General features: G+C 33.4%; 3 protein-coding genes and 2 non-coding genes across 6 annotated transcripts; 4 read left to right on the top strand and 1 right to left on the bottom strand.

The window, feature by feature from the left end:
* Positions 1–1,379: 1,379 nt before the first annotated feature.
* LOC114183126 (uncharacterized) lies at positions 1,380–6,876 on the top strand. Of its 2 annotated transcripts, none has more exons than XM_028070033.2 (4): positions 1,380–1,535; positions 1,636–1,755; positions 2,559–3,329; positions 4,642–6,876. In XM_028070033.2, the coding sequence occupies exons 3-4, from the start codon at positions 2,559–2,561 to the stop codon at positions 6,715–6,717; spliced, it is 2,847 nt and encodes a 948-aa protein (XP_027925834.1). In that variant the 5' UTR covers positions 1,380–1,535; positions 1,636–1,755; the 3' UTR covers positions 6,718–6,876. The 2 variants fall into 2 exon arrangements, with proteins under 2 accessions (XP_027925834.1, XP_027925826.1); XM_028070025.2 differs by having other exon boundaries at positions 2,551–3,329.
* Positions 6,877–10,601: 3,725 nt separating this feature from the next.
* LOC114183138 (zinc finger protein GAI-ASSOCIATED FACTOR 1-like) lies at positions 10,602–13,281 on the top strand. Its single transcript, XM_028070046.2, has 3 exons — positions 10,602–10,979; positions 11,550–11,946; positions 12,148–13,281. The coding sequence occupies exons 1-3, from the start codon at positions 10,787–10,789 to the stop codon at positions 13,133–13,135; spliced, it is 1,578 nt and encodes a 525-aa protein (XP_027925847.1). The 5' UTR covers positions 10,602–10,786; the 3' UTR covers positions 13,136–13,281.
* Positions 13,282–14,146: 865 nt separating this feature from the next.
* Positions 14,147–14,244, top strand: LOC114165664 (small nucleolar RNA R41). Its single transcript, XR_003599749.1, has one exon. It is a non-coding gene; the product is annotated as a small nucleolar RNA R41 (small nucleolar RNA).
* Positions 14,245–14,408: 164 nt separating this feature from the next.
* On the top strand, positions 14,409–14,484 carry LOC114165689 (small nucleolar RNA Z155). Its single transcript, XR_003599756.1, has one exon. It is a non-coding gene; the product is annotated as a small nucleolar RNA Z155 (small nucleolar RNA).
* A 2,173-nt stretch (positions 14,485–16,657) lies between these two features.
* Positions 16,658–24,999, bottom strand: LD (Homeodomain-like superfamily protein). The gene is made up of 13 exons (XM_028070703.2): positions 24,602–24,999; positions 24,311–24,338; positions 24,079–24,209; positions 23,487–23,830; positions 23,305–23,398; positions 23,121–23,214; positions 22,313–22,439; positions 22,183–22,234; positions 22,057–22,100; positions 21,815–21,903; positions 20,899–21,324; positions 18,189–18,733; positions 16,658–17,684 (listed from the first exon to the last, which is right to left on the bottom strand). Exons 1-13 carry the CDS (start codon positions 24,773–24,775, stop codon positions 16,767–16,769), a joined length of 3,066 nt encoding a protein of 1,021 aa, XP_027926504.2. The 5' UTR covers positions 24,776–24,999; the 3' UTR covers positions 16,658–16,766.

Here is a 24,999-nt window from a genome sequence, read left to right as displayed (position 1 = left end):
ATATATTACATTCCATTAAATTTTTCATTGTATGATAAACAAAATAATTTAATCATTTATGTTATTATTGTTCTCTTACTGATTTTTTCCTTTTTAAAATCAAATTGAAATTCTTTTTCATTGATTTATCTCTCTGCATATGCACCTCATGTGGATCCCATGGCATCGAAACACGTATACACGAAATCTCGTATATCCAACTTACTGATAAAATGTAGAACTCATAAAGAAACTGTTTTTGTAATTTCACGAAAAAACAAATCCCGATTTTGACTTTTAATCAAACATGTTTAAATTATCGGAGAGGCTTAAATTCCATTACAACAAGTTTAAAACAAATCACTACTGAAGTTGTTTTTTTTTTTTCTCAAATATTATTTTTTATGTAATAAAATACAATTTGATTGTTAATCATATACCCAAAAATAATTTATACTAGTATGAATAGCAGTGAGTGGTAATCATAAATAGAGAGGATTATAATAAAAATGTAATCCATAAAAGTAGGTTATGTGAAACTAAATAATATAATTCCGTTATTTTATGTACCGATCGATGTATACTTTTTGTTTTTTTTTGATACAGTTAATAAATTAGATATTTTGATAAAAAATAATTATTATAAAGGTTAATAGTTTTATTATAAATAAAAAAATATGTTTAGATAACTGAATTTTGAGTTTCGAGTAAAATTGGTTAAACAAACTAAAATAAAATTGAGGTAGGGTAGGATAATATATATATATATATATATATATATATATATATATATATATATATATATATATATATATCAAATTTTATTTTTGTGGTGTCTAAACTTTTTTATAATTAACTAAAAAACATTAGTGGTAAAAAAGGAGTAATGATTAAATATTTAATATTGAAGCATTTACAGTAAAGAAAAACTTTCTACAATCAAACAATTCAAAATCACTTAAATATGATTTTTAAAGTAGATATTATACAAGTAAACAAATTTATTATAATCCACAATCATAAATAATGTAAAAGACTTATTATATACCATAAATGTATTTGAATTAAATTAAATTCTACTATAAAACTATCGGTTTTACTGTATATAATAATTTACTATTCAGGGTAAAAATGTAAAATACTTATTAATATAAGGGGTCAAAAAATTTAGACGACTAAATATTATGATATCAATTAACATATACAAAATCGAAGTGAATCTTTTATTTTTTGTAAAGATTATGTAGACATATTATCAGAAATAAAAAATTATGCAGTTATTATATTTTGAAAACTTCAACAAACTATTAAATAACTTTATTGCATCTTATCTCATTGGTATTTAAATTGCGTGAGTAAATAGTTGCTCAAAATAATATTTTTTTTGAACAATATATTAAGGTAGGATCTGATAATAGTGGAAGAAACTTTTCTTGATTTCATAGTTTAACCTCGGAAATTTTCCATTCTTTATTATTCTTCTTCTCTCTCTCTTTTTCTCTCTCCCTCTCTCTCTAGTTACGGACGCAGGTTTGCTGTCATGAGAAAAGAGCTATGTGAGTGATGTGATTCTACTAGGATTCTTCTTACCATGTTTCTACTGCTTCTAATTCTCTCTTCAAAATCTCTTCTTATTACTGTTATTGTTGTTATCAGTTCTTAGCAAGGTACCAAGGAAACAAGAAACACGTTGAAAATCGAGGTTTATTCCGAGACCCATTTCCCCAGGTCGATTTTTGCACGTGGGGCATCAACCTTCAAGCCTATTTCCTCAAGGTTGCATTTCCTCGTTCATTTCCAATCATTACTTTGCATGTTGAGCATTTCTCTTTCTCCGTGTTTTCACTGCCTTTTTTCAATGATTTTCTACTGCTCTCATAGATTCTATTCCGTTATTTGCTGCTCTTTATATTTTGATGCCTCTGCCGTTGAATTATGGTAACAGCCCCATTGTGATTGCTGCAATAATTTTTACTTTGCTCCGATTGTTTGCTTCCTATGATTGTCAAGGTCGTTTTTTTTTTCTTTTTTAAAGAAAAAAGAGAAACGGCAAGTTATATATACTTGGTATTCAGTTTTTTTCGATTTTGTAGATTCTTAATTCTCTATTTTTCTAGTGTTCAATCGCTAGTCAATCGGGTCATGTGTTGATCTGGATATTGGAATTGGATTTGGATATATCTAGTGCCCGTTGTGCTTGTTTGGATATTGGGAGTATTTGAGTGGTTTTCTTTGCACTGATTTTCATATAATTTTTTTTTTTGTTCAAAAGATTGTTGTTTCTTTCCACCGAGTAATTAGTAAACTTATACCAAAATTATGGAATTATATATGATGTAGTAAAAATATTAATTGATTTTTTTTAATTTTAATTTTGTGTTTAATGTACGAAGTTTAACATATGGTATTGTTGCCTCGATTAGTGTGTGAATGATTTGACTTCTTTGTCTTGATGCTTTATTATGATGTTGTTGTTCTAACTTTATTGCTCGTCACGACGAGCAAGAATTTGCTATTTTGCAATAGAGAAAGCGTATTATGTGGTAGTTATTTATTCAACTTACAATCCAGTATTGCAGATGGATTCTCGTTGCTTTGATGATTACAAAGACGACAGTGAAGGTAGATATGCTGAAGGGGTTGAAGATAAATTTGGAGATCCAGAAGTGGAGCCCCGTGTTGGGGAGGAGTACCAAGCAGAAATTCCTCCATTGATTTCAGCACCTTATCGTTCTCTGCTCGTAAAGCAGATAAGAGATTCAGAAATCACCGTCAACTTGCAAGAGTGTATTTCACTAGGGCTTCCCATTCCTCTTAAGTGGGCACATTGCGAATTTGAAAGTAGTTCTGGTTACGGGAGTTTAGGATCTATCAGAAGCGAAGTGGGGCCAGCTATTTCTGAGAATGAATGTTCGGAAACTAGAGTGGAACTTTACGCTGCTTCACGCGGTGAAGAGACACATATAGGAGGGTTCTCAAATTTTGAACCATCTTCTAAAAGTGTTGAGAAGGATGAGATGAGAGGGAAGTATCTTCTCCCTGGATTGTTGGACGATCAATCTTGGACAAATACTGAATACAGCAGTTTTCTTCTTGGCCTCTATGTCTTTGGGAAGAAGCTTAATTTTTTGAAGAGATTTGTTGGGAGTAAAAGTATGGGAGACATATTGTCTTTGTATTACGGAAAGTTTTTTAAGTCTAAAGAATATTGTAGATGGGCAGAGTGCCGAAAATTGAGAACTAAGCGCTGTATATATGGCCGGAAAATATTCACAGGATGGAGGCAACAAGAATTGCTGTCAAGATTATTTTCGTATTTGCCAAGGGAGTGTCACACTAGATTGCTTGAGGTAAGCCTCTGACATATTTCGGTGTATGCCAATCACTGTCATACAAAGTTTGGGTGAAAGGGTATTACTATATAAATCTTATCCTAGCTGACTAATGTTCTTTGAGAAATTAAACATGATAGAGATTTATTGGCATTGAAATTGCAGGTTGTGTTTGCACTTGTCAGTGTGGCTGACTTTTATATATTTGTTTAAAAGCTGTATTAGTTAGATGATGATTTTGTTTGGAAGTTAAATTTTTATGCTAGCCTCTGGAAAATTGTGTTGGACATTCTGTCCATCTTGTGAAAACTTTTGGTATCATAAAGTGTTTACCATCCTTTCATAAAGTGTTTCTGCTTATTTGTGAATTATCATGATGCTTATTGTCAAGTACCAATGGTGTATAAAAGAGATTTCAGCCGTTATTGGTTCTTTCATTGGTCATGAAAGCTGTACATGAATAGGCACGGTAACTAATCCATCAAGAATTTAGAGAAAAACTTGAGACTGGCAAATGGGTGTCATAATGCAAAGTTAGGTAATGTATGGATAATTGCCTGATAATCAGGCCCTTCCCATTCTCTGTTATTTGACACTTTATTCTCTGTTGATCCTCTCTGCATTAAATAATTTGATTTTGGTATTAAGGTTGAGTTTGCAACATTTGAGTTTCAGGTTACAAGTTGTCATAGTCATTCTATTGTTTTTAAGAGATTGACCTTAAATTACAGTGTTTCTATTCCCATGGAAAATGTGTGGTTGATCTTATAACAATATCTCAGTTCTCAAGCATGTTTCCTGTCCTGATTTTATCGCATTAAACTAAGTTCTTTAGTAGTAAATGCTTAGAGATAGGTATTTAGGGCTATCTACTTTATTTTCAAGACCACTGCATCTCATAATTAGCAGAAGTGCAAGATTCCTTTCATTGAAAAATTGAACTGTCTAGCAATGAGTTCAAAACAGGATTTGCTTACATGTCATTGAGTGGTTCTTCTTTGAAGTTAAAAAGATTGTGAACTTTTCCCTGGACATCTGTTGCTGAGATAAGTCTATTAGTCTCAATTTGGAAAATATTCACCAGAGTGAATTACAACAAATGTGTCTTACTTCACATTCTCTGAGGTCGCATGTGTTGATAATTTATTTTGTCCTAGTATTTGCATATTGGACATTGCCTACCAAGCACTTTAGTGCCTTAAATGTTCATTTCTGAAAAAATAGTTCACATGGCCATTATGCAATACGCTGCTAAACTGGTATTTCTACAAACTCGTGTATTTTCCTACCATAGAACAACGTCTCCTGAATTCCTGTTATGTTACTGCAGATTTCAAGGAATTTTGGGGAGGGAAAAATGCCTTTTGAAGAATATGTGTTTTCTTTAAAGGGTGCAGTTGGCATTGACTTGCTTGTAGCTGCAGTAGGTATTGGAAAAGGGAAGCAAGATCTCACTGGCACTGCTGTTGAGCCAACAAAGACGAATCACATCTTCTCTGTTCGCCCTGAAATACCAATTGGCAAAGCTTGCTCCTCTCTTACATCTGCAGATATAATCAAGTTTCTGACAGGAGATTTTAGGTTGAGTAAAGCTCGATCCAGTGATCTCTTCTGGGAAGCTGTTTGGCCTCGTCTTTTAGCAAAAGGCTGGCATTCTGAACAGCCTAAAGATGTTTCTGGGTCAAAGCAGTCTTTGGTTTTTCTTGTACCGGATATTAAGAAATTTTCAAGAAGGAAACTGGTAAAAGGTAACCACTACTTTGATTCTATAAGTGATGTGTTGAATAAAGTAGCATCTGACCCTGGACTTCTTGAGACTGAAAGTCAAGCAACTGAGATCAGTGTTGTAGACAGGGAAAAAACACCTGATAAACGAGACCTAGAGGGGGTGTCATGTGGGGAACAAGCTCAGTACCTTCAATCTCATCGTTCAAAGGGCAATCAAGATGTCAGGAAATTTACTATTGTAGATACCAGCATGGTTCATGATATGAATCAACGTAAAGTGATACAGATGAGAAGCTTACCTTCTGAAACTACGAATATATCTACTATCTCAAGCTGCTCTAGTGAATCTGAGAAAGATACTTCTTACGAATCAAAAGATCAGGTTCAACAAACTATCAAGGGTCATGTTGAGCAAGATAATGCTTCAAGTGCTATTGAAAACCAGGTTGAAAAATCTCATGTGTCAAGCTCTATTGATGAATGGGTCGAACAAGCTCACGCTTCAAGCCATATCGAAGACCTGGTTGAACAAGCTCATGCTTCGAGCCCTATTAAAGATCGGGTTGAACAAGCTCATGCTTCAAGCCTTATTGACCATCGGGTTGACCAAGCTCATGCTTCAGGCCCTATTAAAGATTGGATTGAACAAACTCATGCATCAAGCTCTGTTGAAGGTCAATTTAAACAAGCTAAGTCTGTGTATCCTATTGAAGGTCAGGTTGAACAAGGTAATTCCTCCAACCCTATTGAAGAATTCTCTGATAAAGGGTTGTGTATAGACTCATCAGATTGTACTTACGTTCCTGAGGCCCTCAGCATCAACAAAGACGGAAAATGTCATAGGTTTCATTCTGATTTGCATAATGGTGAGCATTTAAGTGAGATCAAAGAGCATCCCTTTATTCAAAAGATGACATCCGATTGCACAATTCCCTGCATCACGACAATGCAGAAGTTAAGAGCTTGTAACTATCAAGAAAATAGTCACTGCACTAAAAGTACTTCTGTGGATAGAAACTTTGATTTAAATGAACCAATCTCACCATCAAATCTGCAAGAAGCATCTGAGGACATGGTTTTTTCTATGGGTTCTGGCAATTTATCTTTACCAAATTATCTGGCTAAAGGCAGTCCGTCGAACATTAGCCATGAAGGTAGTGTCAGCGAGAACCGCCTGGTTAGAGAAGAGTCTGCAGAAAATTCTGAAACCAGAATGTTGATTGACTTGAATTTTCCTCAAGTTGCCCCTGATTTAGGACTTGAAATGGAAATGCCATCCTCTGGGGCCACACTGCAAAATGACAATCAATTTGCAAATGCATCATCTTCTCCATCTGAGATAACACAGTTCAATGCCACACAGGAGTTTCCGGATGGCAACAACGACCAGCATTCAATCCTTGTCAACCGTCGTCAGAGCACTAGGAACCGACCGTTGACCACAAAAGCATTGGAAGCACTTGAGTACAGATTTATCAACTCAAAGAGGAAAAGAAAGAACACAGAATGTTCAGACAATAATCCAAAGTCCAAGTGTGTTCGTGGAAGTAGTGAGACAATTGTTAGTGGCACTTGTGATAATGGCATTGAGGATTCTATGGTGGACACAAGAGCAGAGGAGGAAAATATTATCCAGGCATATAGTTATGGCATCGATCTTAATAGGGGCCCTCCGTAATTTGTGTAAAAGGTTAGACTAACTTCTTCTTCAGGGGCATCCATTTCATAAATATTTCTAGTCTTCACTCCATAAACTGCTTATAATTTCATTGTTTCAAATGTATCCATAAATCATAAATATACATGAAGATCAAAGTCATCTGTCCATATTCACTTATTCTCTTTATCTTTTTTCAAGAATGTTACTGGTATGATCAATGATTTGAAGAGGGATTATTGATGGGAAAGCTCTAACGATCAGAATGAAAGTAAGGGCCAGTTTTTAGCTTTATATCACTTTTTCTTAAAAAAAAATATTTTTGCTTAGTTAATTTTAGTTTGGGATAGAGCTCAAATATTTTTTTCGATTTCTCATCTATGAGTTTTGATAGAAAAATTCAATAAAATAAATTGTTGGTCAAGTTTTTTATGAAAAGAAAACAAGGTATTAGAGGAATCCCAAGATAAAACAAACTGGTTGTTATCATGTGAATCTTTAATACCAAGCAACAAGCCTTTTCAGAGTTTTGTGATATTTATTAGTGTCTTCACTGTGTAATGACCAGATTTAAACCTACTTTGTTTAGGGTGAGAGGCCAACAATTAGTATTATGTGAACATCTATGTTAAATATTGAATTGAATATAAAAAGTGATCACATCAATATCTGTGCTAAATATTAAATATCAACAGTTAATAAATTCACAAGAAAATTAAAAAAATTGAATTTCAATGATAATAAAGAAACTCAAAATACAACAAGAGTTTTTATTTTCTGTATCTTCTTTATTACATTTATGTCAAAGTTAAACTCCTTAAATGGTATGAACTCTACGAATAAAGAAACTGGGTGCGTATTCCTTATTTTAGGTACCAAAGTGAAAGCATGGTTGTGTTGTCGTTGTAATTGACAGCTTGAATTCACATGTCTCTTCAATACATAAATAAGTAACAAAAAAACACATTTCATGTAAAAAAAAAAAACTTATTTAACTCATTACTACCCACAAGTATGGTTTTACAAAAAATAAAAAAGAAACTTAAAAGAAATAATTACAGTCATATGAGATAAGATATGCAACTAGTTCAGTGCTATAGTGTTTTATGCTAACATGTAATTTAATTTAATGAAAAATATCATCACTGTACTAATACAACCTTCTTTTTAAGTTAATCAAAACATAAATATTGCTTTTCTTTCTTAAAAATAGTGATTATTATATTTTCTGGTCTGATGATATTACTTTAGTCTATAATATTGTTAAGAAAAATATTCTTATAAGATTTTAAAATAATTTTTAATTAAAATGTATTCTAAAAGGTTTTTAATTTACTAACTTAATATTGGCAGATTTCTCTAAATATTTACTTAAATTTAAATATTTTACTGAAATAATAGCTAAAATAAAAACTATGGAATAAATTATGTTTGTGTATACATATACAGGTATATTCATATAAATCATATCAGTACATATATTTGAATTAAATTTCAAAATATATTTAATAAATTAATATTTAAAGCAATAATATTACAGTATGTTAGTGTATACCCAAATTTATTTATTAGATACTATTTTTTTTTTTAACAATAGACTTTAAATTGTATTTCATTTAATATGTAAATATTAGCATTACTTTTGTTAAGTTCAATAAATGTATTATACTTGATAATTTACTTAAAATTAATTATTCAATATATGCAAATAATATATATATATATATATATATATATATATATATATATAATTGAGGAGATAGCTTCTATATTCAAATATAAACAGAAAAGACACAGTTGAGTAAACTATTAAAATATTTGTTGTGAATTATTTTTTTAAGAAATAATAGAAAAGTATTATGCACACTAGTATCTATCTATCTATCTATCTATCTATATATATATATATATATATATATATATATATATATATATATATATATTATTGAGGTCTATATATTTTAATTCATTAAGTAAAAAGACGGTGTATTATTTTCCTTTTTGAGGAACAGTTATATAAAGACATTCTGATAATTACTGAAAATTTTAAATAGAGAATAAAATGACATGTGTAATTGAATAATTTTTCTTTTAATATATAGGAGGAGATGGTAGTACAATGTTTGCCTATCTTTAAAAAAATAAATTACTCAAATATAAAATATTAAAATATCTTGAATAGAGACTTTATTATTGAGTATATTAATTGTGGATGACCTATCTTGAGTGTATCCTGAATTATTAATTGACGAATTTACAAAGGAGGCACTCTCACACAAGAATGATTCGTAATTGTGTCATGATATATATTCTAGCCTACATAAAATAGAAAATCATTCACATCATTTCCCAACTCAGAAAACTCCACGCAGCTTGATCAACGACTAAATAGTAAAATATGAAAAAAAATTAATAGTTATTAACCTAATCAATGCATGTCCATATCAACAATATTACTTTTATGTGTTACCTATCCTTGGATAAAACATAAACAAACTGTCAGAAAACTATGAGACATCCTCATACCAAAGAATTATTCACAGTTGTCTCCCATGTTGGTTTTATCTATATAGCTCCTTTGTCTATGTCCCTTAGCAACCATATCAATTATTTATTATCGATAAATTATACTAACCAAAATTCCATATAATAAAAATAGTTTTTTCATATCATACGTGTGTCACTAAACTATTCAATTCTTTTGTCAAAAATCAGCTTTTTTCAAACAAATTAACTGATTATCTTTATAAAATTTATTTTCTTAGTTATTATTTTTTAACCTATATAGTTTGATTTGGATAAAGAAGGTGAATAAAATAAGACGGTGTTGGTGTTTGGTTGTGTGGGATATAAATATATAGCTTACGTAAATGTTGGGAAGCTTTTGTCGTTACGTTGTTGTAAGTATGCATGCATCGTGAATTATATCGACCTCTGCATCGATAATTTCTTCGCTGTCTTTTTCGTCGTTTTATATATTAGTTTGATACGGAGAAGAGAATTTGGCATGGCAAAGACTTCAAAATATAATTGACTCAAAATTTGAAGCTTAGTTCATTCTTCATATTCTACTTTTTGTCCTTTTTCTTTTCTTCTCCTTTTACATTAAGCGTGTGGGAGCTGTAAAAAATAAACTTTTTATTGGCTTAAATAATTACCTTTGTATTTACTATAACTTACAAATATCTACGCAATATCACACTTTGTTGAGATTTAGAAGAACAATCTTCAACTGAAATTAAAATTTTATAACTAATATCTTGAAAATATCTCTAATTAATTTCTCTTTTTCTTTTTTCTATTCACATTTCACATGTGGACAATGAAATATTTTGTAGGCTTAGGATACTCTTTGTTAATGTCGTTGCTCTTAAGCTTGAATCTAGGTTAACTCGGTAGCAACCCTCTTTTATGTCATTGGCAGCAACTTTTTTCTTTTTAAATGAAGATATACTTCTTGGTATGGGTTCAAGTATGAAGCATGGCACTGGTTTTCTCTTGTTATCAGTGCAACTTAATTCAAGTTTTAAAACACTAACATGAAGGTTGTGCAGTTAAACACATTGCTAAACATAGTGAACATCAATGCTGCTTTCATAAAGTCAAGTAAAAATATTTTAATACCCATGAAATGTTTAGTCCAATTTTGTTATATATATATAAATAAACCTACAAAAGAATTTATGGTTGAAATTGCACTATAAAAATCAGAGTGTCATGCAGTTTTAAGACAGAAATTCAAATTTCGCAGACAAATAAACATTAAGGAATTAAAAGGGAATTAAGTGCTGTTTACGATACTACAATAATAGCGAGAAGCTCGGGGGCATTTACATAGTTGTCTTCACATAAGCATTATATATAATTATATAAGGCCAAAGAGCACCAGCTTCCAATATTGGTATCATGTTTCTAAGTCCTAAACACAAACCAAAAACTCTCTCAGCTTTTGTCTTCCTCTAGAGGGAGAGTGGATACACCAAAAAACAAGCCACAGCTTTTAGTGAGCTCCATCACCAATACCAGAAAATACAAACATCAGAGAAGACACACAGAACCTTCTATTAACCTCTCACACTCTCCTTTCCCAATGTCAAATGTTTCAGGTGATGAAGGAAGCTTCTCCTCAGGAAACAATGGGGAAGAAGTTCTTCAAGAAACCCAACACCAGCAGCCACAAAACCAGCTCCATGACTCTACTTCAGGACCTTCTGCTGCTTGCAATACCAATGCTTCAACCAATCAACAAACCAAGAAGAAAAGAAACCTCCCAGGAACCCCAGGCAAATATACTCAACTTCAGTTTTCTTTCTTTTTTTCTTTTTCTGATTGTAATTGCAGACTGACAAATCAAGTTTTCATGTTTGATGAGTTCATTTTTTGCTTTCATAGTAATGTATAGTTTAGTTTCTTTGCTTTGCCGGGTATCCAGCAGAAAATTCAAATTCATTTACTTTATCAGAATCAATATTGAATTAGAGAAAGGTAATGAACTAGTGATAACCTTCTATTGAGTTTAAAGAAGTCACCATAGATTCCATATCCTACTCTGTTAAAAAACTGATATTCAAAAAAACCAACCATGTAGTAAATATTGCTGAAAGGATTAATCTTGACTAAAAAAAACTAATAAGTAACAGTAGACAACCTTGTATTTTTGCTTCTGGCTATGGCTATCAAACTAGGGAAGTTAAGCAGAAAGCGATGTGGAAAATGGAAAAAAAATGTTCCTGATTCGAATTCTATGCATGGTATCATACTATTTGTGAAATGTTTTATGTGCTGAGTGTTTCTGAGTTTTCAGAAGTAGATGGTATCATAGTATTTGCTAATGGATATGTTTTATGAAATAGACCCCAGTGCTGAAGTTGTTGCTTTATCACCAACCACATTGATGGCAACAAATAGATTCGTGTGTGAGATCTGCAACAAAGGGTTTCAGAGGGACCAAAACCTTCAGCTGCACCGCAGAGGTCACAATCTTCCGTGGAAACTGAGGCAACGAACAAGCACCGAGGTGAAGAAACGTGTGTATGTTTGCCCTGAGCCATCATGCGTGCACCATAACCCAGCTCGTGCATTAGGAGACCTCACTGGCATCAAAAAGCACTATAGCCGCAAACATGGCGAGAAGAAATGGAAATGTGACAAGTGCTCTAAGAGATATGCAGTGCAATCTGATTGGAAGGCCCACCAGAAAACTTGTGGCACCAGGGAATACAAATGTGATTGTGGAACCATATTTTCCAGGTACAAACTCCTTTCTTATTCAATTCAAGTGGTTATTATGAACTTTGCACTCTGTATTAGAGATGATCTTAACTCTAGTTCTGATAAAATTGTAACTTGTGTAAGTTTTCATTTTCACCTTGTTCAGACAACTGAGCAGTTAAAAGTTAAAACTATTAAAATGTCCTGGTAGATGTTTGAGAATATGTCTACATGGTGCAGGAGAGATAGTTTTATCACTCACAGAGCTTTCTGTGATGCATTAACTGAGGAAAACAACAGAGTGAACCAGGGTCTGACAAGTGGCATGCCACCAAACCTGCAGAGTCAAATACCGGATCTTATGTCTACCATGCCTCTGAACACTAGTCCCAACACAGTATATGACCCTAAGAACCCACTGAAATCACTCCCCCAAGAACTTGTCCCAATACCATTCAAGTCTATGAGCATGGGAGGGGGCATGTTCTCTACCAATGCAGGTGCACTTTTTGGTGGCCCAAAAAGCATGTCTCCCTCTTCTTCCAGCCTCCAACTGGGTTCCAACACCTCATCAAGCTTCAATTACTTGCAAGACAACAAAAACGGAGCACTAATTGCTGCCTCAGCTCAGATGTCTGCAACAGCTTTGTTACAGAAAGCAGCCCAAATGGGTGCCACTGCAAGCAATACCATCAACTCCCCCATCATGCAAAAAGGCTTTGTTAGTAGCACTTCTGCTCCTGATCATGTTTCTTCCACTAGGCCACCGTATTCCGGTGCCATGCTGCAGCACAACAACTCCTACGACCATTTCTCTCCACAGCCTGATCTGTCCAACATGGCTGGGGTGAGTGGTGGAGGAGCATTCATCAACCAGTTGTTTCATAAAGGACAAGAAATTTCACAAGTTTTTGACTCCAACACTGCCGGGTCTGCTATGAACGAGGTGGGAATGTTCAGCCAAATGCCCCTGGGGAGTGATCACAACCACAACACTGGATTGATGAAGAATGTTGAACAAGAGGTTAGTAATTGTTCTGGTTTGATCCATGGAAGAGATGTGGTTGAAGGTAACCCGATGCAGCCATCAAGGTTTGGAGGCAGTGACATGACAACTGTTCATGACTTTTTGGGCATTGGTGGTTCAACTTCTAGAGTCATGAACCATTTTCATCACCATTTTCCACACCAGGATTCAGCTATGGAGGAACCCATGTGGGATGTTTGAGAACAGATTTTTATCATGTATGCTTCTAATTATACAGAATTAGTGTTGAACGTTTTGATGGTTAGAACTGGAATTGAAACAGATTATCTACTCAATTTCAATGCAAGTTTACCTTCTCAATCAAAGTTAATCCCAAACTCATAAATTTACTGCACTTGTCTCTCTAACTGATGAAGTGTGTTCATTAAAATGAACAATAAAATAAAAATCGATTTAGAAAAGCCATATTAATCTCTTCATCCTCTCTTATTCTCTATTTTTCTTTAATTTTTAAATGATCATATTACCATTAAGTTGTAAGTTGTCACAAAATGAAAAAAAAAATCCTATTTTTATAAAAAATATGCATGTTCATAGTTAATTTTTTCCTATTTTGAAATGAAATTGGTGAAATTAAATGATGTTGAATTTACTTTCTTAATTAGGGTAAGAATATAACAGGGAATACCCATATTAATTAAATGACATGAGATTTCTAGTTTCATAAGTACTTTGGAACTTAAGATGAAATATACAATTGTATTAAATATTTGAAAGAACTATAACCGTTCTTCTTAATTAAAGAAGAATTAAAGAAGGTTGGGTGAGTGGGTATAACATAGAAAAGAGGAGATGTTGATTAATATATATATATATAAAATAAAATAAAATAAAAAACTAAACTAATCTTCTTCATGTATTTAATTTACGATTGTATCCTACTTTTTTTTTCTCCTGATACCAATTCAGCTAATGGGCTTAAGAATTAGCCCAACCTACACAAGAAGGCCCAGGCCATCCTTTAAAAGGCCCATACGTGATGGAGGATGTTTTCGTCATTGGATACACGAATCACCGGCCACAAACCCTAACCCTAATTAGACCACTCTTCCTATTTAAACTCAGCATCCACCTTCTTTCTCTCTGCTTCTTCCTCGTCTGGGATTGAACTCTTCACTTTGGTGTGCGCTTTCATGCCTCTGCGTATTCGCGTCGGTATCTAACTATTTTCTTGTTTATTGTGTTTTGATTTTGAAGGCTATGATGTTGAAAACTACCTATTTTATGAGCGAACGGAAAATTGTTCCTTCGTGATTACAAAACTACCAATGGATCCTGCTGAGCCTTTAACTGTAAATCATTTTTTATGGTTTTTCCTTTTTTTTTATTTTTTAGTTGGTTTTAGAATTTAAAGAATTGTTGTCGTTCTTTTGAACTTTTCAAATCTAAAGAATTTTCAAATTCAAAAAAAAATATAGAGAAAGGAGTAATCACGCAGGAGAATGGAAAGAGCCGTTGAAGTGATGATATAATATTCGGAATTCATATATGTCGAATTAAAAAAACAGACTACAATTATCTGATCTCCGGCTTAATCAGTCGAATTCGATTCTAGGTTAATTAATATTGTTTAAATGTTATATTTTGATTAATACTTAACATAGTTTTTGTTTTTCAAAAAAAATATTTGACTAATAAAATATAATAAAATAATGAAAGGATGAATTGAGATTTTAGTTACGGGAAAAAAAGTCTGATTAAATCCCTGGGAAAATATATTAATTATGGGAAAATATATTAATTACGGTACAGTATTAATGATTTTTGATTTAATATTTAATTGGTTTTAGAACTTTATTTGAATAATAGAATAAAACTTTACTGAATAAGGTTTTTATGTTATTGATTTTTCAAACCGAAGAAATAGTATAGTAACTCTTTTTTATTTCAAAATTTATTTTGTATTTTTATTTTTAATTTTAGTAATCATACTACTCTTAAACTGAAAATAAAATAAAAAATAATTTTAATATCCAATAGAAATAAACAAAGTGATATTGTTCACTGAACTAAACAAAAGTTTATGGGTACTTTATAACATTACAAATATATTATTGAAACTAAAAATAAATTTCACAATTTCATTGAATAAGATGTAGCTTTATTATTTTATGAATAATTAATTATAAAAGGAAAAATAAATTATTCATTACTTTTTAAATAGTAAAATTATTCAATTAAACGTGACAGTTTTTAATGATAACATTTTTCTGCTTCAGAATGAGCCAACTCTGATGAGTTGCCTGTAAGCAATTCAACTTGGATTTGAAGCTTTTAGTGCTATTGGATTCAACTTGGATTTGAAGAAAAATGTTGACAGCAGCAGGGGATTTTATAATGTTATTGTTTATGGTATAAACTTGAGAGTTAATTTAAAGATATTTAAAACAATACTTTTTAATTTGAATAAAATTCATTACACTTTTTAGTTTAACTAGATTTTATTAAAAATATAATCTCCATTTTCTTAATTAACAAAATTTTCTCTTTTTAATATGATTAATTTAAATCAATGATTAAAAGTATATTCATTAAATAGACCAATTTGCACGTTTCTTTTTTTAACTATATCTACGTATAAAACTAATAATTTGTGTGCACAATTTTTATCCTAATTCTATCCTTTTATGATTATTAATTATAATTGTTAACTAATAACCGCTATTTTCAAATAAAAAATATGGACACACAAACAATACAACGACGGTTGTTGTGGATAATTAATTTAATAAAAGATAACTAAATTTAAATAAATAATAACTTAATTATAATAAAATAATTATTTTAGTTTAAAAATAATTAAGTCTAAATTAAAAGTTATTTAAAAGATATAAATAAAAATATAATTATTTTAATTAAAAATAACAATTAAAAATATATAAAGGGGATTTCCCTTTTTGTGTCCACTTTTCAAAATACCAATTTTACCCTTTTAAATATAATAATTTATTAAATTTTTAAAAATTGACCGTTACTTTTACAAAGTTTTATAAAATCAGATATTTCTATTTCTTCTTCTTTATTTATCAACGGTTATTCTTTTATCGTTTCACTTTATTTTTAGTAAATATAATTTTAATATATATATATATATATATATATATATTAACTTAATAACATTATAATATTATTATCTATTAATATAATATCACACATATTTATAAAATGTAGACACACAGGCACACGATAACGCCTGTTTTACGCTAGTATATATAATCACCTTCCTTTGTAAATATTGATTAGATCAATTTTTCAGTTTCAAATATCAAATTTACGATTTTTGATGCGCTAATAATTCCCTTATCGCAATATCTCTGATGCGTCTTCGGACGGACCGGTTTCAATAATACTCAGTAGTTTTCATGGTAAATTTTCAAAAAGTCTTCATGGTAAATTTTTGAAGAGTCAGTGAAATTTAAAACAACTCACCTTAACTTCTTATCTAAAAGCCGGAACGAGCCTCCAAAATGCTCAGCTATTAACTAAGCCTAATATTATAAAAAAAGAAAACACAAGATGAGTGAATCAGAATCAATCCTTTTGGGTAAATTTTAGTTTTATAGTATTCTTTTTACAATTAATAAGTGAAACTCATTAGTCATTACACTATAGGGATGCTACAAATGTAGAACCGGGCTAGATGATGTAATGACGTCCTTTTCCTACAATCATTCCATGCTGATGATGTGGTTAAGATCCATCTGCACTCTCCAATAACAAGAAATATATTGCTATCAGAATTCAATCCAATTCTATACATCCGAAAAATTAATGAGTCGGATAAAATCCCAAATCAATCTCAGCACAAAACTTATCGCCTCTGATCATGCCACTTTCTATTTTCCTGCCTGCCAGGGTCCCAGTGTTCAGAAGAACCCCTCTGTCTTGACCATTCAGGTCTATGATTTCTTCCATGATTCACTCTTGACTCTTGGTAGTTTCTACCTGGTATATGTCTAGGATTTCTAGTTGGACTATTTTCAGGACTCCATGATTCAAAATCTTCCCCTCCTTGATTATTTCTATCCCACAAACCAGATTGCCTGGATCCCCCAACCATTGTACTATAGTTGTTAGGATTTCTTTGAGAACTGAATGCAACATCTTGCCTAGTTCTCCACACTCTTTCAGACCCATGGTCTGATTTTTCGGTTTGTGGTGGGTAGGAACGGCTAGGGTTACAATAAGGAGGTTCGGTGTAATGGGCTTCCTGGACCACATGTTGTTGATGTCTTTGCAGCTGTGAGGCTGAATTTGATGGCGTTGGTGAGGGTAACTTGAAGGATGACTGTGGGAAGGAATTAGACACACCCTCATGTTGTACACTCAAACTATGTACGGGTTTTACATAATTGGTGCCATTACCCCGCATTGCTACAGTTGAATGAGTGCCAGAATAGTTAACTGAAGGTGCATTGGTAATTAAGTTCTTCTTCATGGTTAAACCTACATTTGAGGATGATACTTGTACATGCCCCAGTGGTTGTTGCTTTTCAGGATTAACATTAGTTGTCTGATGCAGTGAATATGGAGAAACTGTTGTGCTTGAGAGATGCCTCGAAGATGAAGCCACTACTGCTGGCTGTTGCCTTAGTGTAGTAGTGCTAGTCATGGGAATCTGAGTTAGTAAGTTGGTAGTTGTCACTGCAGCATGGTTCTGGATAATTCTATCGGATGCTACACTTCGCCGTGAAAAGGGGTTTTTTGATGCTTCTGAGCTCCATCCATTCTGAAAAAGTTAATAAAATGGGAGCACATTAGTTAATGCAGTAACCAATACTTTCTTTTTTTATAATTGATGAAAATATTAAGGATTTCAAAGATTTTATCACGTTGAAAATTGTAAAATGTACGAAAATATTGAGGGGCTTTTTGCATCACACAATTGGCTACTCTAAATGCCAGTACAACTACTCCAAGGGAAGTAGGGAAACCTGTTTGCCTAAGTTAGCTGTTTGCTTATATAGACTAGTTATTTGGTGCCACGCAAGGACCTGACCGTGCAAAATCTTGTCATATAAAAAGCACAAGAAAACTTAGAAACCAATTGATTTATCTAAATTTAGCCCAGCCTATGCTATTATATTAAAGTGTTAGACGCTCTCCACTCTCAACACGTATAAGCCAACATGGCCAAAGTGGGGTTGGGTGTGCATGGCACTGTAATAGGAGACATCAGGAATGATGATAAGATCTTTGACAAATAGGGGTAGTATGAACTCAAATCACGCACCGTTCTTGGATCGCTTAAAGGGGTTGGAGATGGGAGCGAAACTTCCACCTTCTCCTGGGCTTTTACAGTCGTGCCATAGCTCCCATTTGTATTTTCACTTAAACCCAAGTTCACACCTCCTCTCTTGATCATGTCAAGCAGCTTCACTATTTCTTCACTCGGTATGCTACCCGCTTGTCCTGAAGTTAAGGCAAATACCAACTCTGGATTTTTCAGCAGTACGGCAAGCAATTCTAAATCAGGCTCAGCAGGAGCCACACTTGTCGAAGTGGAGGCCACCCCTTCAACAGTATGAGCTGCAACCTGATTGGGGGAACCTGTTATGTCTGCACCGTCACCATCTGGTAACTGTTCAATAGGAATTTCCAACGTCAAAGTGTCATCATAGTCCATTTCAAGGTCCCAAGGCTCCTTGGGGTTAGGTGGGATTTCTTGGATAGTTTTATATATAGTTTCCTTTTCCCTGCGGTCTCTGTTTCTCTGAGCATCAACCTCTTTGCTATTTTCTCCGCCACCAACGCTCCAGCTATCTTTAAGTTCCACTTCTGCAAAATAAGGAAAAAGGAACCAAAAAGGAAAGGTTTAAAACCTAAGAAAAATGGGTTGGAGAAATTTAAGAAAGGTGTTGCTTACTTGAGTTACACATTAAAAGAACTATGAAAACGACAGAAAAAGAAAAATCCATCTCATTTCCACACCTTGTACCACCTAAAATATATCGGGTGTAAATTTATTTCATTCAAACATCCAATTTTGTCTCTGAAACATTCGATCAGCGCCACGGCCAAATTCAAGAACAGAGACTGAAATTTCAAAATCTGGGCTGTGTTTTCTTACGGTGACAACTACAAATAATCCACGACCTGAAAACCTTGTAACCGCAATACTAGAAACTGCCCCCCATCACAACATTTACCAATTTTATTTATACATTACAAGATTTACAAATTAATGAACTTAATGTACAAAAATCAAGCCCCGGATGAGGCAATTTGATAATGTTCCATGATAAGTGAAAAAGGAATAAAAGAGAATCAAGCTAATCATATTCGTTTATTATAACGATCACAGAACCCTTCATGAGTTTTCAAGGATTGAAGGCTGGGTGACAAATACACCAGACAGTACCACAGAATTCACCAAACGAAAACGGACAATCCTTGCTGTTTACAGTTCCTGTATGTCGCGGCTAACCAAATTAAAGTTATAGACGCCAATCAACACTCAGATTTGATTAATTCGGTGCTGTAATTCATATCATGGCAGGTTGCAGTTTATATATACTCGAGACTTACAAGTTGCAACCACTGCCATAACTTATACTACGTTTATAAATATGAATTACAAACTCATTCGTCCCACAAATATGAATTACAAACAGTGCCTCACTCAGATCTGTGATCATATTGCAAATTACAAAGGAATATCGCTACCCCAAATGAAACATATATAACCTGTACTTGGAATAACACATGGAAAAGAGCTCCCTTTTTTATCTCATAATCAAAGTTTCATCCTAGTTTTTATTCATTAAGTGTAAGAAAATAATGACAATCATATAAGGCGGGTTGGAGTAAGTAAAATTAAATTTGAGAATCTAATGTGTTCGCGTGTATGCTTAAATTTAACTTTGAAAGTCTAATGTGTCACCACATATGCCTAATACTGAATTATGGGGGCTTGGAACCCCTGTTGTATTTTAAGTGAGAATTATTTAATTTCAATTTATCTTTGGCCCGAGTTATTGCATATACTTCTATCATTACTATTACTACACATCAATATCTCAGGATCATGGATCCTAGTGAAACACTGAATTTCCTTGTTGCCTTCCTCATTATAGCAAAAATAAAAGCATGGATTAATTAATACCAGGCCACGCTAAAACCAATTCATCCATGCTTTAACTTTTGTTCCCTCCCATGAATCATGGCAAAGATGCAAAGGAACATATGTAAGGAACAAAGAGCATCTAATATCGATACATGTGAACTTTTTTACAAGAAATTCGGACTGTAAAATCATTGCTTTTAAAAATATTGTAACAATGATCTACATGTTAATGCCATTTTGTAAAATTGGTCCTTTGTCCCTGAAATCACCTCAATATTTAGTATAGCTCGTCATAGACAATTATAAGTCCTCAAACGACATATTCTTAAGCCCATTCTTAATAAGAGATTTAGGAGTATCACGCCATTTTATCACAATTGTGCAGATAAGATGTAGGGGAAATCAATCAGGAACATTGTCCGACCGAAATAATTGAAATAGAGGAAAATCCCAAAATCCTCAAACAAATCCGCGTTAGTATTTGAAACTAAAAAACTCAAGTTGTACATTTGTATGGCAATGTTTTATTAATCTCTTGAACAATACTAAATTTAGGCGTATCTGCTCAATATACAGAATATAAGGTTAGACCACAACTCTTGCTCTATTTATTTATATAAGGTGATAAAACTACAAAAGGATATAGGGTCAATAGAGTTAGCAAAGAAGCGTCTGCTAGTCTTCCAAAAAAATATGCAGAAAATTGACTAAGATATACCTCTTTTTAATTCAACGTCAGTAAACCTGTCAATATGCTATTTTCTCAATGTCTTATCATTCATTTATTCGCTGGGAGTTTTCCCAATTTTCTAGCCTAATATTATAGGACATAAATTTGATATATTTGATGAAACCAACAAAAGCATTGCAAATGTACCTGCTGGTGTTTTCCATGGTATCTGAATCCTCATGCACTTCTCCCAGAGAGGTTCCTTCACATCCATTTTCGGTTTTGAATAAGCTTCTAGCCTATTGCTGGTTTTAGAGGCAAGTAACAAAGGTTTCTTGTTTTCATCAATTTTGGGAGGAGTAGGAACTTTAGAAGAGCAAGCTGCAATACTGGCAGGAATTGTCTGAGGTTGTTTATTCAGACTATCAATCTTTGTTTCTTTACTTTCTTTTGAACCGGATTTCCCATACTTACTCTGCATAAATAAAGCACGCATTTTTGCTTTCTGGATATCATCAGCAGACATGGGCCGACCTTGACTTACAGACCCTGCTCTTGTCACCTGTGAACTTCTGCTAACCGACTTTTGGCCTGGCTGTTCCACCAATTGCACTTTTCGGCGCTCTCTAGATTCTGTTAGAAGGGTTAAGGAATAGAAAAGAGATATAGCCTACATTTCGTGTGACTCAACAACTGACATGAACCATAGGCAATTTTGAGTAAGAGGGCGCTGACAATATTCTCTTCAATGCATTATTATTGATTAAAATTTATTGAGAACCGCAGTAAATAAGAGGTAGCACCAACATCATTACATAAATCTAAAAATTTTAGCCAATAATGTGTTAAAATAAAGCATGTCAGATAATGTGCTGTTAGCATTTATCACAAGTAACCCACCACTTTCATCCTTGAAACGCTGACACTATATATGTTCTCTTCAATGATAATATTTTGACATCAAAATAGTCCAAGTGTTATAGTTCACTTCGACCAAATATACTATTTGAGGACCAATTAGGTATACAAGTCAATTTGATAAAACTCCATCGATGATCAAATTGGGGATTAATTCCAATTTTACCAGTTAGTAAGCCAGTTAGTTACAAATATACAAGGATACGAGATGAAGATACACCAAGTGTGGACTTTTTATTAGAATCATCGAAGCTAGAAGGCAACAATTTCGCAGCTTGTGGAGATCCCACTTTCCTGAACAGAGAAGAAAAACATGAAGCATTTTCAAAACTACCAAAAGCAAAGACAATTATCTCAAACAAGTATGGCATAAAACTATTGGAGAAAGATTTATTCAAACGAATGGAAACAGATGAATGGAAGCAATCACCAACAACCTACAAGTACCTGAAGTTGTCCAGACATTCGCTTGAAAGTGAAAGAAAGTCTTCCTGAGAGCAAGAAAGAACCAGCTAAGAAATATGCAAACTGAAAAGGAGTTGCTAGCTGAGACATATATAAGAAAACACTTACAGGAACATCAATATTGGAATGCCATGATTCAGAGCCCACAAATTGACCAATCCTGCAAATAATTAAAATCATAATAATTGAGAAAGAATGTCTCAACAAATTGTTCATGGAAAAGAGAATGCAAGCTTGCCTCTGAGAAATCAAATCTTTATGTCCATCACTAGAAGACCTAACACCATTGGGCTTCTTTATTACTTGGTTCCTCGCTAATAATTTGCTCCACTTTGATAACAAAATCCTTGCCCTGTTTGATATGTCTGATCCCCAAATCAGTGAGATTATAATTCAGAAAGTTTATCAAGTTATTAAAATAAGTGGCATCAAACAGCACCGCTACGAAACTAAGATTTGACACTAATAACAGGCATTGAACAAAATGAAAAGGAGGAAGTGTAACATCAGTCAACCAGAACACGACTTCAACATCTCAAAATAAAGTTAAAGTATATCTTATCTACTATTTACTGTCTGATAATATTTAAAGGAAGAATTGGATTCAATTGTCAACTCCTCTTCCTCCTACCTATCTTGCTCCCTTAAATATCACAAACAGCATAACAATCCGAAACTAATGTATGAAAACCTGGACTTCATGTTTAAAATGAATATTAAATCCCAAACACAGGTCCTGATCGACATTCCACAATATGAACACAAAAACAATGAAACAGCCATATATGACAACTTGGAACCAGTACTGTCACTATATGAATGGGTGTCATGACCAAACAAGCTAACCACGTGCTAAGGTGTTTCTTTCTACTGCAAGAAAATGTCCTAGGCCGTTATCAAATATTAGCCCGTTGCAGTTATCATCAAATACATGTTATCCAGGTAAATCTAAGGACAATATCAATAGACACCAAGAGGAAGGGGGGGTACTGCGAACAGATCAGGTCAAGTGTGATGGGCACTGAACCAGAAAAATATAAACACACCTGATGTCCTGTAGAACCGAAGTTTATTTACACTCTGCAATATAGCTGATATGTGCATGGGAATGGCTTTATGTAAAGGCAAATGACAAAGAACCTGTAAAATAATTAACCAGAGAGTTAGATAGTATTCAGATATGTGCCAATTAAAACCAACACAAAATATTAACCAAGTATTTAGATTTACCTTCAAGATAAGAACAAGGACACTAGTTTGCTCCTCAACAGTTGCCTTACTCAACCAAGTAGCTAAAGTTATTCCACCCCCTCGGCTCAAAAACCTACAAGCATACAGCAGAAAAACTAAATCAGAAAATATAAATTATATAATTTAATATTATCATGCTATTGAGAAAGCTAATTGTGTACCACAACAATACTGAAAAATTCTGTATCGTCAATATCCACTCCATCAATTTCTCTTGCCCGGAAAATGTCTCTTCTTGTTGCATTAAACTAAAAATATTATCAACAAAATGTTTATCTGAATCATCTAGGTCAGACAAGGCAGCATCCTGTGTTGAACAAGATGCTTCTTCAGCATTGGATGGGACAGTAGAGTTTACGGAAGCTGGATTAATTAGTCTCACAGGATCAGGAATTATTTTATCATCCTGAGGATCTTCAGAAGAATTGGAACCTAGTGCCCTCTCTTTTGAAAGCTGCACTAGTCTCCTCACTCTTGACCGCTGCCCAGTGAAAAAGTCACGCACCTAAAACCAACATACAAAGATATTCACAAATTTACGCAAAACAGTAAACAAGCAACGCGTAATCTTAACATGAAATTCAAACGTGAATACAACCCTCTTCTGCAACAAAATGTATAATAGGTATATATATATATATATATATATATATATATATATATATATATATATAACATCTCAAATACATAGATCATTGCACACAACCGTCGGATAGAAAGGACTCAACAGAAAGAAAGTACAGTAATATGAACCTGTGTCGCTGTGACACCAAATAAAGCACTGATCTCGCGCAACTCTTTTTTGCTAATAGAATCTTTAATCGAAAAAATTGATTGCATGTAATTTACAGCCTTTGGATTCAATAAATCCCTAGGTCTTTTTCCTGCAAATTTGAATTAAGTCAGAGACATCCAATATGGAACAAAGAGTATAATTGTGTATAAGCCTGCAAAAAAATAAATCTTGCCCCACCAAAAAACCTACCAATTTTTATTGACAAAGCACCAGCTGCCTGCACCAGAAAAAATGAACAAAATCAGACACACAAACGAGGACGCCTTCAAATCACTTGCTACAAAAACAAAATTATAACATGAATGTGTTCACAACTAATTCTAAGAACGCTTTCAAGAGTTCAAATGATTCCAAGTACACAGCATTAACTCTGGAAACAAACTAAGAGGCTCTTCACTTTTTCCATTAACCAAAACTAAACAATGAGATATAAACAAAGCTAAACAAACCAAAGAGAGATGAAAATGTTTGAGAACGCACCATTTCTTGAGAGAGAGGGTTGACACCGGTGAGTTTGCATTGCGTAACGACGATTTCCTGAAACTGATCGATCTGGCTGTGGAAGAGATCTTTCTGCGAAAGCAAAAACTTTTGGAACGATTCTGCGGAGCTCCCAATCTCCTGCTCCGCAAAATCTTCGTTCCACGCATCCATCGTTGATAACGAAGATCGAAGTTCCCTCAACGCAATGCGTAGCAACACGCATTTAAGTCAAGGTGATTGAATGAATCTCAATGTTTCTCTCTGGTTTCCAGTTCGGAAGGGAACTGGTTAGGGTTTGGCTCGGAGCTAATTTTGGAGAGAGAAAGTCAGATAGAGTACTACTGTGTCGGATGAGACCGAGAGAGAATTAGGCCATGTTCGGGACTCGGTTGAAT

The sequence above is a fragment of the Vigna unguiculata genome, chromosome 1, assembly GCF_037176805.1.
Source record: "Vigna unguiculata cultivar grain cowpea cultivar isolate G323 ecotype 2 chromosome 1, ASM3717680v1, whole genome shotgun sequence".
NCBI classification, from domain to species: domain Eukaryota; kingdom Viridiplantae; phylum Streptophyta; class Magnoliopsida; order Fabales; family Fabaceae; genus Vigna; species Vigna unguiculata.
Note: the sequence above shows the minus strand (reverse complement) of the source record. Positions and strands in the feature narration are given on the sequence as shown.